At 44.7% G+C, this 13,447-nt stretch overlaps 1 protein-coding gene across 1 annotated transcript; it reads right to left on the bottom strand.

The window, feature by feature from the left end:
- Positions 1-252: 252 nt before the first annotated feature.
- Positions 253-12,967, bottom strand: LOC124721455 (nuclear factor interleukin-3-regulated protein). The gene is made up of 4 exons (XM_047246440.1): positions 12,839-12,967; positions 10,574-11,043; positions 8,031-8,353; positions 253-2,854 (listed from the first exon to the last, which is right to left on the bottom strand). The coding sequence occupies exons 2-4, from the start codon at positions 11,021-11,023 to the stop codon at positions 2,323-2,325; spliced, it is 1,305 nt and encodes a 434-aa protein (XP_047102396.1). The 5' UTR covers positions 11,024-11,043; positions 12,839-12,967; the 3' UTR covers positions 253-2,322.
- Between the last annotated feature and the right edge of the window lie 480 nt (positions 12,968-13,447).

The following is a 13,447-nucleotide window of genomic DNA, read 5'->3' as shown; positions in this document are numbered from 1 at the left end:
GCTCTACATCTTTTCTATACATATGATTTTACTGTGTGGTGACTGCAGATTTCACTATAGAGCCAATGTTGCAGCATGATACAATATATCACAGAGAATCATCTTATCAATGTAAGCTGATGTCACGATTTGGTTGAATCTCATTAACAATATTTACAAACCCTTTCTGACATTTTCACTGCCTTTCATTTAGATTCGTAACATTTCTCGTAATGAGGATATAATAAAGATTGAAATGAATAATACAGGTAGTATATGACAAAAAGCAAACTCTGTTTATTCCAGTACATTCATAAAATACATACTTCTAATCAGTTTAAGGGCAGAAGGTACAGCAATAAGATATTTGCGCAAATGACAGTGTTTGAATTTGATTGAACAATTCACAGCTTTCTTAAGGCAGATAATTTTAGCAGGATGGACGTATTTACAGGAAACAGAAACCTGAGATATTAAAATAATCCAAGTATAAAAATAAGAGGAAAATAGCATTCAGTATTTTGCAATCACAAACTAATGCTATGCACGATCCAAACCACCAACAGTCTTTCTACACGTCAACAGCAATTAAATACGACAATAAATATTTAACAACTTTTTCACGAACAGCTATGATACAATGTGAACGTTGCCTCCTTTGGCAACATCATTGTACACTAATCGTCAGCTCTCTGGCCGCATTATGTATGCACTACATCTTTAGTCCACAGAAGTGCACGGCCAATCACAGAGTACAGAACAAACACAGCACTGTGAAAATGTTCCACAATGTCCTTGAGAATTCAGTAAGTTCTTAGCTAGTTTTATGAGATACATAAGTTACATTACTTTACAAAACTGTAAAAACTAACACTGCAAGACATAGTAAAAAGCTCCAGTCTTAAGAGGAAGAAAAAATAAATACCTAATAAACATAATCAGTCAGATACTTCTGAAAGTAGTAAGTTACTCCTCTACAAGAATTTAAGGCAAAGAAGTGTACAGCACTTCACGAAAATTATATGGAAGTACATTGCAGAATAAATGACAGTTTAACGAGCAGGAAGTACAATTTTTCAGAAAATATGACACCAATATTGTTGAAAAATTTAACAGCAGTTGCATAAAAAAGTATTTGTAACAATTACTGCTTTAAACTGATGGCTGAGGCATTCTAACACATCAACCCTTATTTAAGTTAAAAATACAAGAGTTCTTACATTTTCAGTCACAATTAAAGTTCCCTTTGATGAGATGTACTGATTGTATCATTAACAATTCTAGCACTTATTCAAGTATCATTTGGATTTTCTATTTAGTACATAAAATCGTCGTAATCGGCTGAGAAAACTGAGATCATAGCCAGAATTATGACTTTCTGTTTGTGTGAAAATAGTTCAATTCGATATAAACAGAAAGTGCAGAACATTAAATTTGTATTACAAATACAGACACGTGCGTCGTAGCCGCCTTATTTGCTGCCTCTTCTGATTACTACAGATTGACGTTTACTAAGTATGTCCACTTTCTTTGGTTGAAGGAACTCGTCGAGGCAACCTCATGTTAGTATGGACCCCATTTGTAGTTTGTTTTGTGTCTCAGTACATTGTTGACTTGAGATGACATAAAAAAGGGGTCAAGATTGTTCATAAATATCATTCCAGACTCTCCAACATCTGGTGTTACAGCAGTTAAATGACATTACAGCCCGTTTAACATAAGATATCTAACGAATGGATGCCTTACTCCGCAACAAGCGCCACGTTTGGAGATGACAGGATGAGCGAATAAGGGCAGATATGTTCTGTGATATGGAGTGGTTTTGGCGAGGCCTGGGAGTGGATAGGTAAATGCACGAGCTGGTTGCATAACATGCACAGGTCAGTGTATCTGTACAAGTAATGTAAATCGTCATAGAAAATTGTAATCCCATCGTCTACAAAAGTCTGGAACCGGGACTGCAAGGACATCCTTTTCAATTTTTAGTGTTCTTGTTAGATAATATTACTGAAGGAAAATAAATATGTCGATTCACCCTGATTTCTTGCGGGAAAAACGGGCGCAATTTCGTGAACGACGGAGATGTACTGGCGCCCTAAACGAGCAGATGCGCAGTCTGGTTGATGGAACGTTTACGTCTGTATCTTCGCCTACACTAAAGCGGGGATGCTGACGGATTTCTTCTCAGACACATTACGCCACTGAGGCCACACTTGACGTGCGAGGAAGAGTTACGGATCCCAACTGGGTGGGTCCACACAGTGACGCCCTAGGCGTCCTACCAGGATAACAGCCGGCCAATGGGCAGTCTAGTGGGAAACCAGGCGGCCGACTGCGGCGACATCACTGCTCGCCGGCCGCGGCTTGCGCAGTGGGCTTTGTGCCGGTGAGCAGGCTCTTGATGTTGGCAACCTCGGAGGCAAGCCGGGCCAGCTCGGACTTGAGCTGCGCGTCGTCCTGCGGGGGCGGCAGCCCCACGGGCACTGCCGTCGCGCTGGAAGCCGCGGCCGCCGCCCAGTCGGCGGGCCCGCCCAGGGAGATGCCCGAGTCGCGCTCGTCGCTGCTGCCCTCCGCGTCCCAGGGGGGCGACGCGCGCGCCGCCGGCTCCGTCTTGATGTTCTGCAGCGACAGCAGCGTCGTGGCCGCATCCTTGTCGCCCAGGTGGCTCTTGTGGCGCAGCTTGTGCGGCAGGCTGTTGCTTGCGGACACCGTCAGCGTCAGCGGTAGCGGCAGCGGGCCGGGGGCCGACGCAGATTCGTCGCCGCTCGAAAGTTCGTACGGGCTTTGCGCGCGGCTGCGCGCCGTGCGGCTCAGGTTCAGCACCGGCGACGTCTCGAACTGCGGATGTGGCGGGTGCAGCGATGGCAGCTGGAAGCTGAAAACAAAAGCGCCTTCGTTACATACGTCGCACGTAGAGTTTTTACAACACGATTACGTTGTTAGCAAAAGTAATGTTTGTTGACAGTTTGTGCTCGAATCTGGATTACAGTAGCTCTCTCTCTCTCTCTCTCTCTCTCTCTCTCTCTCTCTCGCTCTCTCTCTCTCTCTCTTACTTTAGGTGTAATAACCGATTGACATTGTGAAAGTAAATATCAAATTATCTATATAGCTGTGGACAGTTATGGAACACTTTTTTCAGTAACTGTCTTCTGACTGGTTTGATGCGGCCTGCTACAAATTTCTATCCTGTGACAAGCTCTTCATCTCAGAATATCACTCAAATATTACGCCCTCAGGTATCTGTTGGATGTAGTCCAATCCTTGTCGATTCCCACAGCATTTACCCCCTACAACTCTCTCTAGTACCATTGGAGTTGTTTCCCAGTGTCTTAACACACATGCTATGATCCTGGCCGTCCTTCTTATCCGTGTTTGTCTGACGTTCCTTTCTTCGCCGATTCTGCGAAGAACTTCATTTATTTTCTTATCAGTCCATCTAATTTTCAACATCCTTCTACAGTACCACGCTTCGATTCTCTTCATTTCTAATTTCCCACAGTCCGTGATTCACTACCACAAAATGCTGTGCACCAGACGTACATTCCCAGAAATTTCTTCATCAAATTAAAGACTGTATATGAAGCTAGCATGGACAGGAACATACAACAGAATATTTTATTTTACTCACAAAGGATCCAATGAACGTTGTGGCTACCCTTCAATAAAAGATTATTGTAGGAGACTGTAGTCTGGCACAAATAATCACAACAGTATTTTTTTTTTTTGTGCCATAGCAGGTTTCGAGACGCTGTGACTATCATCAGATGCGTACACTAAAACTGGTTACGAAGTTAATGTCTTTAGCGGAAGGTGATTTACTACTACGATATGCTCTAGTCATGGATTTTTAATCCTAGTTTGTATGTACCAATTTTTGTGAAACCACCCGTTAAAGTATTGTCGAAAGTGCCTGTGGTTGTATGTTAAAAAGTTGCCCGATAAACCACAACATTGCAAATTTCATGCAGAAAAGGTTGCCCTCCAGTACTTACTCTTTGGAAGAGAGGGAAAACTTTGTTCAAGATCGAGACGATACGTTGTTTCCAAATTTGCGTTCTGTATCTTTACCGATGTTCTGTCTCGATTCACGCGAACGCACTCTGTCACAACGTAGCATATGTTGATGCAGAGTAAATATCTGCAGATTATTCGAGACCACGAACTAAAGTTACCACACACTTTACAGGCATAATGAGGTCCATTCACAAGAAAATAAATTTCCTTAGTGTCTCAGTCATAAATTAGTTCTATAATAAATGTTTTTAACAACTGTTGTTCTAGATTATTTCTATTATTCGGAACCGAAGCTTCATTGCGTTAAGATAATGTATCGTTGTACCTTTCTGAAACAGCTGAATGCACCCTGGCGACTTGCATTACGTTATTGAAGGTAATTTCGAACAGTAATAATATTTTCATTTGAGCCCTGTGTATTGGAATAACCAGGTTGTGCAATATTTGTGGCCGTAAAAAGGTCGTACCACCATATTTTGTAGATCAGTGGTCGTTTTTACATATTCGTTGAAGGAGGAGAGAAAGGAAGGGGACAAGAGCCGTAAAGATGGAGAGAGGGGAGGTAAGCGTTCCCGTTCCGCACAATGCTGCGACAGCCGCGGAAGAGCGTTGCGGCGAAAGTCGCACTTTCTTCTGGCGGCCACTGACTCCGCGTTCGAGGTCACGCAGATACCTGCCGCGGTGAAAGGGGCTCGCGCTGCCATCACCATTTTCCACGTACATTCCTTTCACCATTCCCCCTTTCTCCTCGATTCAAGGTTCTATTGCTCTTGCACGGGGGTAGGTCCAGCGAAATTTCTATCCCTTATTATAGTTGACGCTTACGAAATGGAAACGAATTACCTGACAAAATTGTCCTCCGTGTGGTGCTCGTAGAGCGGGAAGATACCGACACACCCAAACGAAATCATCATATGATGTAATGATCCGAAACAATTTTATGTAATGAACAAATGTTATGTAATGTACTAGTTTGAAGAAAACTGTACAAGCTGTTTGAACAAGTCAGCACAAGGCCGCCTCTCAAAGGTACTTATGTACCGAAAATGTTTAAATAAAATAACGCCAGTGTAGACAGGAGCTTGTCTAGGATACTAACTAAGATATGTTTTAGGGGGTGGGGTATGGAACCACGTATTACTAGTTTGGCCTGTGTGTGAAGATATATCTTGGGGTCAGAGGCTGTCCATACCCCCTCATCCCAACCGCTGGGGACGCTCTTTGATGAGCAGACTGGGAAAATGAATGCTCAAGGGCGGCCTTTTCTGTGTATATGGAATTACTAACATACCTTGACAGTTGAATTGCTACCCCAACGAGGCATTCTATAAATGTCATTGAGCGATCATTTGCTCTGAACGAAAATTCGACAAATAGATATCAAAGTTTATTCAATCGGCCGAGTAGTCTCGCGTATTAACGCGACCGCCCCCAGGACGGGGAGGTATGCCGGCACCGGATCGACGGGAGGTCGATGCGCCGCCCACCCTGGATATGGTTTTTAGGAAGTTTCCCACGTTCCACTATGTGAATGATTGCAGGGGTGGTTCCCATGTTAAGCCTCAGATACGCAAAACGTAGACATTTAGTACACTTTCTCACACCTGAACACAGAATTTACAGATTGGTTATACTGCTTCTAGCCTGGTGTGTGTGTGTGGGGGGGGGGGGGGGGGGGGAGAAGACCTTAGCTGTTTGGTTTCCTTAAAAACTTACTCTGTATCAGATTTTACTTGAAGCCATAACTGAAGGACTAGATACACTGTTGCAAGTGAAAATTGTGATAATATTAAACCTCACAGACTTAACTTGACGCACGAATTAGACCAAAATGAAAAACAATGCCACTAGGGCGTAGTCGTTGAGAGTATGTCTTCGAAAGTTGCTCTCAGAATGAAACACAAAAGCACTGCGCGACGCTACTAGCAAAGTCCTGCTATTGTCAGAAGTGATCACAGCTTCTCAGGCACAAAAACGTTGCACCGTCTTCCTTGCTCCAGATGTCTCCCTACAGGCCTGAAATACAGACGGAGTGCACCATTGCCTGTGCACTAGCGTCCCTGCTGAAAGAGGATTACATCCACATCGGCAGGCGCTTGAATATTGCGTGTGCCACAAACTAGGTTGAAAGTTACATCTCGTTTGTTACTAGCTTTCTACAAAACAGTATTCTTAAGCGTACAGAAGTTGCTGTTGGTGGGATCGAACAAAAAGCTACGTCAGAGAAGAATAACTTTCCCACTCCAACTCTTCCTCGCCTTTGTTCCACGTTGTCTGTATCTTTCTTTGGCGTCTATTACTTCTCCCTTAAATAACTATTTATTTGCGAAGAAATATCTGCCTAATCGGTATGTGTCCCAAATTCTTCACGCTGGGGCAGTCGGTTCTCGCTGTTTCGAATAATACGTCCTCAGCATTAATATACATACACATTGCAGAGTGCTGACGCTGCAGCACCGCGCGCAGTGTCCTTTTAATTTCACGGTTAATGACCCGGAGGCGGGGTGGTTTTTCAAACGGGCGCGCGTGTGACTGCCGAAGTCGGGCGCAGCTTTCGCGTCCGGCCGAGTGCAGCGCTCCCGGCGCGGAGAAAGCCGACCTCCTAACCCAGAAAGCCACATTCTCTCACCGACTTTCTTCCCCTCCTCCCACGTGCGAGGTCCTCGTTCGCGGCGGGCGTATCAGTTCGGAGATGGCGGACTCGATATCGAGTAGCAGGGCCGGCTTTCATCCGCAGCCCACGGGAACCAGATCAACTCATTACCCTGACTGGTATAACAGGTGCTCCCCAAAACCCTCTCACTGATACCTGGAACCCAACCGATAAAAAATCCATCCCCTTTACAACGCCCCCTCCGACACTTAAATACTCTTATCTATAATGTGTGTGCTGTACTGAAACGGAGGAATCTCAGAAAGGTCCTGAAAACTTAGCGTTAGATTCATTGCTGACTCATTATATTCTCCTACGCATACATAGTTTAACTGGCTCAGTATTGATATCAACAGATACAAGTGTGATTCTTACGGTGACTGGAGCACAAAAAAATTATGTGATCTTCATAGAGAACGACGCTGAGTTCAGAGAATTGACTAAGCGTTTGAGTTTAACGGCCCAGCGACTCTTAAGACAGATTGAGACGGAGTAAAAGGTCGAGAATTTCAAGATGGGGAGGGAAAGCGGCAGTGGCTCAACGGGACTATGCCTGCTTTCGCATGACTCGATTTATTGAAATCAAAGTATAGAAGGCAAGAGAGTATTTGAATCCTCCGCATCTAGAATGCGAGTCTGGCTCATTGAGGTTCGGTGTTGAAGAATCTTGACGTTTACGCTTGTAAAATACTCAAATGACAAAAGGTGATCTCTAATTCCTTTAAATTATATTACATTGTTATAATACCACCTTTAAGTAAACCTGCCCACCTGTAAGTCCACCTGCAAATCGACACACACACACACACACACACACACACACACACACACACACACACGAGCGCGCCCGAGCTCGCACGCGCGTATATACATACACAAAGAGAGATAGGGAGAGATACAGTGACAGACAGATTATCAACAAAAAAGTATTGCTTGATATGAGATAATTGCATGTCTTATCTTCTATATCTAGTACATTGCGTACACTGCATAATAACAAAGCATAAGGTGTCCAACCACCAGCTTTGTGATAAAACGATTGATGAAAGAGACTGTGACCCTGAAATAGGTTTGTGTTAAATTTAGTAATCCTTCTCCAATCCCTGATTTTAGGTAAGCTTTGACTTTTTGGCACAGTCGCCAAGTCAGGAATTGACCTTCACCTACAGTTCATCATTCAATTGGCCGTTGAATTAATACTTGCACCTCTGGAGATGGCTCACTGTGACTAAGATATTCTGTAAAGCCAGGATCCCTTATCAACCCAGCAGTCGTCAAGGTAAGTAACGAACGTCAATTACAACCCTTTCTCCAGCAGGTTGCGGTATTAGTGCAAGTGCCATTTCAGGGGGAACTGGAAGCGAGAGATGGAGCTGATGCTTACCTGTAGGGGTACGCGTCGGGCTCAGGGTAGGCGTCGTGGTGTGGCGGTGGAGGTGGCGGGAAGGCGAGCGTAGGCGGCTGGGCGTGCTGGAGAGGGTGTAGTGGCTGCACACTGACGGGCTGGTGGATCACCGACGTGGGGATGGGGCTGGGCGCGGGCGCGGGGGCGGGTGCCGCCGAGGGTGTGGGGGCGGGCGCGGGGGCGGGCCCCGGCGTGTACAGCAGCGGCGGCCCCACCGGCATCCCCACAGACCCGGCCGACGACAGCTTCGGCCTCTTCGTGAAGCTCAGCACTTGCTCCGTCGTGGGCAGCGTAGCCATCACCTGCCACAGACACAATTTATGTTAGGAATCTCCTGAGTCCTTTCAAAGTACGCAGTAAAACTACGTTGATAATAAATTAGTCTGTCAATTTGACGTGTCACATAGGTGCTGACGAAAATGGAGTGTGAAAAATGACGATGTTGAGTAAGGCTTTAAGGTGTAAGGACACAAAAGCACGAAAGAGCGGAGGTCAAGTCCCCAAGAACATAAGCAGTATAGTGTAAATTCTGTGTGCAAGTGTAAAAAAGTGTTCGAAATGGTTGTGTAGCGTGTATCTGAGGGGAAACACGGGAACCAGCCCCGTATGCAGCTAGCGGGATGTTGGAAACTGCCTAAAATTCACATTCAGACTGGTAGGCACACCTGGCAAATTCGATCTGCGGTCGGCATACCTCTCCGTCCCCCAACCGCTTCTGTGTTAGAGGAAGAGGCCGAGGAAACAAGCGGCAAGGAAGAATAAAGATTAATGACGCATGATGAAGTCTTCAGGGACAGAGAACGAGCTCGGAACATACAAGGATGGCGCAGAAAATCCGACTTGCTACATGAACTGAAACCATGGAAAACCTGTCCTGAAGGGATGCTTGGGGCCTTGAAAACCAATGCCCCAATGCCTCCGAATGCCTGTCCAGGGCCTCTGATAAGAAACATTGTTTGTATTCGTGTGAGTAGAGTCTTCGAGACTTAGGAAACAAACGAACGAGAGAAGGTTGTTGGTAGTAAGGGAGCGCGGGTTTAATATGAAATTTTGATCCATACAGACTGTGTTTTCCCAAAGTCCATAACGTAAATGGTTACACGTTCTGTGAACTATGCAGCCTTCCTTCTGCACTACAGGCCTGTACCATTTGTTTCAACGACAGGATATATTCCCTGGAGACATGCGTAACAAATGACAAAAGGAAATAATTTAGTGAAATTAAGTGCACCACTTCGTAATGGCGATAAAATTTGAACTATCGTTATACCAAATTGATTTTCAAGCTAAAACTAAAGATATTAACGACGGAATAATACAAATTTCTCCCACTACGAAACAAACAGTTTTACTTTCCGTATTTCTCAGAGAGAAAACCCGGTTAAAACTTCATGAACGTCTCCAAACACGGCGCAAATCAGAAATGATGGAATAAAATGCGTACCAATGGTGGTATAGAAGAAAATTACAATCTTCATTCATTTTTTCTTCGTGTGATTATACAATATGAGTTTGAGATTGATTGTATGTGAAGCAAAAGCTACCAGGGAAGCCAGAGGATTACAGTAAAATGGCTCGAAGTAATTAAATAGTGCTGATGCCAAAATGAGATATTCATGAGAAAAATAACGCCTTTGTCCGAAAAAGAGGAACAGGTTTCGCGAAAAATCCGTCAACCCGGAGGACGGTGCTGGCTATTGTAGGAGTAGCGGAGGCGGCTGTGACCTACTTACCTCCTTCTGGTCGCGGAAGTCACGAGGACGCCTCCGCTCCTCACGTACCGTACCGACCTGACAAAAATTATATGCGTGGCGCCTTAAGCATACTGCGAGAGACGTCGGCAATGACACAGATCTGAGCGCGCAGAAATAGGAAACACGTCTACAGGGTCGCCGCGCAGAATTCGCCAGCGCCTACCCCGTTACACAAGCCACCGGGCTTCGACGTGCTGCGTGTCACATACTTCCAGGCGCTCCCTTGGCCTGGAGCGCCATCCTACCCTTCTTCCGCTTACCATAAAAAAGTAACGGAATCTCTCGCGGAAATCAAGGCTGTAGATTGATATGAAACTACTTAGAAGAGCTAATACGTCAGAATTAACTCAGCGGATTTCATTTCAGCCCCCTTTTGTTTCTCGGATGTAGGGGCGTTGATATGAAGTGTGCTGCTTTTCATAATCTGTACAGTGGATGTTCTGAAATATAATTTTCGTAGAGATGAATTTTGATACGTAAATCTGTAGGGAACCCCTTGTACAAGGCATGGAGATCGCTCATGTAGAACACATAACAGACCTGGTCATATGTTATGTAAGTAATATATGGGATGGAAATGTTCTGTAAGTGGTAATGAAAATATCACATCATTAATGGATATCAGTGCATCATGAAAATGTCCAGTATAAAGTTATATTTATGAAATATCAGAGATTTTCTATTTGTAGACATCTATTGTACGTTTAAGGAAAATATTGCAAAAGAAAAGTAGAAAACAGTATTATGGGAAGGTGTTGAGATGCTTACCTGCTCAACGCTAATGAGACTTTCTCCGCAAACCCCGAACTTGTCCTTGAAGGCGGCCAGCTGGGCCTTGAGGACGTGGTTCTCCTTGGTGAGCTCGACAACCCTGGTCTCGAGGATCATATCGTTGAAGCGCCTCTTCTCGCGTGACCTCTTGGCCGCCTCGTTATTGCGTCTGCGCCTATCCCAGTAGCTCTCATCCTTCTTGTTGTCGGGAATGAACTCGCGCTGCTTGCGCTGCGTGAACAGCTCTTTGCGCTTGACGTGCGACGACAGATCAAAGTTCGGGGGCGTCCCATTCGTTGGTGCCGCCGAATACGGCGGTTCGGGCTCGGGAGAGTCCACCATCACGTGCTCGGAATAGGAGTTGCTGCCTGGCATCGTGCAGTTTAGCGACGGAGTCTCACCATTGATCGGCGATCCACTTTGGCGGGCGACAAATTCTGCCACCATAATTCGGTGCCTCAGAGCATCTGAAACGAGTTCCACAACATTCATTAGCAAAGAGTTATCTCAAATACGCTCATCCGTCAAAGCCAGAAAGTGTTACGTTGGCAACTTGGAAACGCAGTGGCTTCTACGTTTCACTAAGAAACCCAATATAACACAAAGAACGGAATTCAGTGACTTAATTTCTAAAACAGAAGCTCCTATGATTCGATACAAATCAACTAACTGTATGTCTGTTTACAAAATAACATAGTAAATGCGTGAGAAACTACATTCTGTCGAATGATATTAATTAAATATGTTTCACGTTCCTGCGCAAGAAAGACCTCTAACCATAGTTTGGATCAGACGAAAATGGCATTTTCATATGCCAGAGATTAATATCAGTAACGACGGAATGTGTAAAGAAAAATGTCCAGGGCAGTAAATTATCATGAAAAAGACTGTCAGGTATTATTAACAGACAACTAAAATTAGACTATTAATGTCCTAAAAAAACTCAGTTTACCAACCATAGAGAATTCCAAAAAATTCTGCGAGTGACTATCCATACAACTGTATCACAAATTGATAAATGTTATGATGCTTCATAATGTGTTCAAAACAGCGTTTATATTTACTATCTTGCAAAATATTTGTATTTGGCAACAATTAATTAAGCACACACAGATGAGCGCAAAATTTGTGTTCGCTGTTGTCTAAAAGAGGTGATCGTTCATTGTTATCCACGCGCCTCAAGAACAAAGAGCAGATCGTGTAAGGCGACCCACCACGCGTTTTCGCGCACTATTGAACCTACTTACACTGCAAAATGTGCAACCACAGCGACGTATAGTCTATAAATGTCAAATTGTCAACAGGTGAAACACTTGTGCAGGATGGCAACACACCGTTATAGCATTGCACATACATGACGTCAGGAGTCCACGTGAGGCGCACGTCACGCGGCAAACAGCTACCTGTGCGAAACCTGGGAAGCCCGGAGCAACGTACTCTTCACTCTAACCGACAATTGCACAATGAGCTGAGCGATGACAAAAGACTCAGCTCACGCCAACCTATCACGTTGCCGCAGCTCAGCTGTCACATAGGATTTCCAACGACACCGAAGTTTTGCGTCACTTAGCGTAAACACTGATCATCCCCTCGAAGCTTACTCATTACATCACAAGAACCAGATATTTTGCCATTTCCGAGGTCCTAGGAGTCTACCGCTGTCAGCATCATTCAACAGACTCAAATGATTTCTCTGCAAGAATGATGCAAACTTGCGTGAGTCATCCAGACCATACAAAATTTCATCCAGATGACACTACTGCTATACCTAATCATCACACACCTTTCAACAATAGTCAAATACTACGTAAAACTGCCTGACATGAAGAATACCTGCTTAGCCCACTGAGTTGTATAGTTACTTAAAGGGTGGAGACATTCGTTATGCTTACAACCGCTCAAATACTTTACCTAACCACGCGCTAGACTGTCAGTTACACAAAGAAAAACATCAGATATGAGAAGAATAAATTCAGCAAATGAAAAAGAAGGAAATAGTGCAGTGTGACCTCACAATAGGAACGAAATGTGGAAACAGTAGCGCACAGTCTTCGCATATTTTTTTTTTCGTTACCGCAATTGTGAAGATGTACTGACACATGACAAATTTTCTGGAAAACTAATGCACTTTATGAGAAACATGGATGAAATGTTGCGATATGTTCGCTAATAACAAAACCTTCATAAATTTTTTAAACGGCGAATTGACGCAAGAACGGCGTGAATTTACTAACAAAACGGAAAAGAATGGAAAATGCTTACCAAGCGTCCTGCGATGGAGTTGTGCCGTATAATCCAAGATGACGACAAAGTGATGCAAACACTAGCGAAGCTGCGAGCACACTGCTAAGAACGCGAGAGAACTGTCACCGCTCACGGAACTTGGCGAACTGCGCGCCCGAGTGCGGCGCTGCTCAATGTCGCTCGGCTGGCGGCGGTGGTGGGGGAAGCGGCCCCGAACCGAGGACAACACCCTTTCTGACTCACCAATCACAGCCGCGATAGGTCACCTTCACATTACGTAACGGCAGCGTGGGTTTATTACGTAAGCACGATACCGTTCTCCCCTCGGCAGGCACATGGTGCCACTCGGGCGGCCGGAGATGGCCGAAAGCTCTTGTTGAGCACGCTATTCGCTGCGATGTGAGCTCCACGCACGTTGCTGGCGCGCCGAACGAACACGTTAGTCGTCGCCTCGAAACGTGTCCCACGCGCACAACAATGAATAGTTGGAAGGTTAAATTAAAATAGTAGTACCTTAAAATCTGGGCTGTTTTGAAAATCCGTCTTACGCTAACTCTGCTTATTTCTTTTTATTGGCCTATATATGTTTCGACACCTAGCCTATGTGTCACCTTCTGTGCGTCAAAG

The sequence above is a fragment of the Schistocerca piceifrons genome, chromosome X (genome assembly GCF_021461385.2).
Source record: "Schistocerca piceifrons isolate TAMUIC-IGC-003096 chromosome X, iqSchPice1.1, whole genome shotgun sequence".
NCBI classification, from domain to species: Eukaryota; Metazoa; Arthropoda; class Insecta; order Orthoptera; family Acrididae; genus Schistocerca; species Schistocerca piceifrons.
This window is presented reverse-complemented; position numbering and strand designations above follow the sequence as displayed.

Coding starts and splice junctions, on each gene's coding strand:
- LOC124721455 (XM_047246440.1), bottom strand. CDS start 11,023: ATGGTGGCAGAATTTGTCGCCCGCCAAAGTGGATCGCCGATCAATGGT. Junction 8,354..10,573: donor GTCTCATTAGCGTTGAGCAG/GTAAGCATCTCA, acceptor TGTCTGTGGCAG/GTGATGGCTACGCTGCCCAC. Junction 2,855..8,030: donor CCCGACGCGTACCCCTACAG/GTAAGCATCAGC, acceptor TTTTGTTTTCAG/CTTCCAGCTGCCATCGCTGC.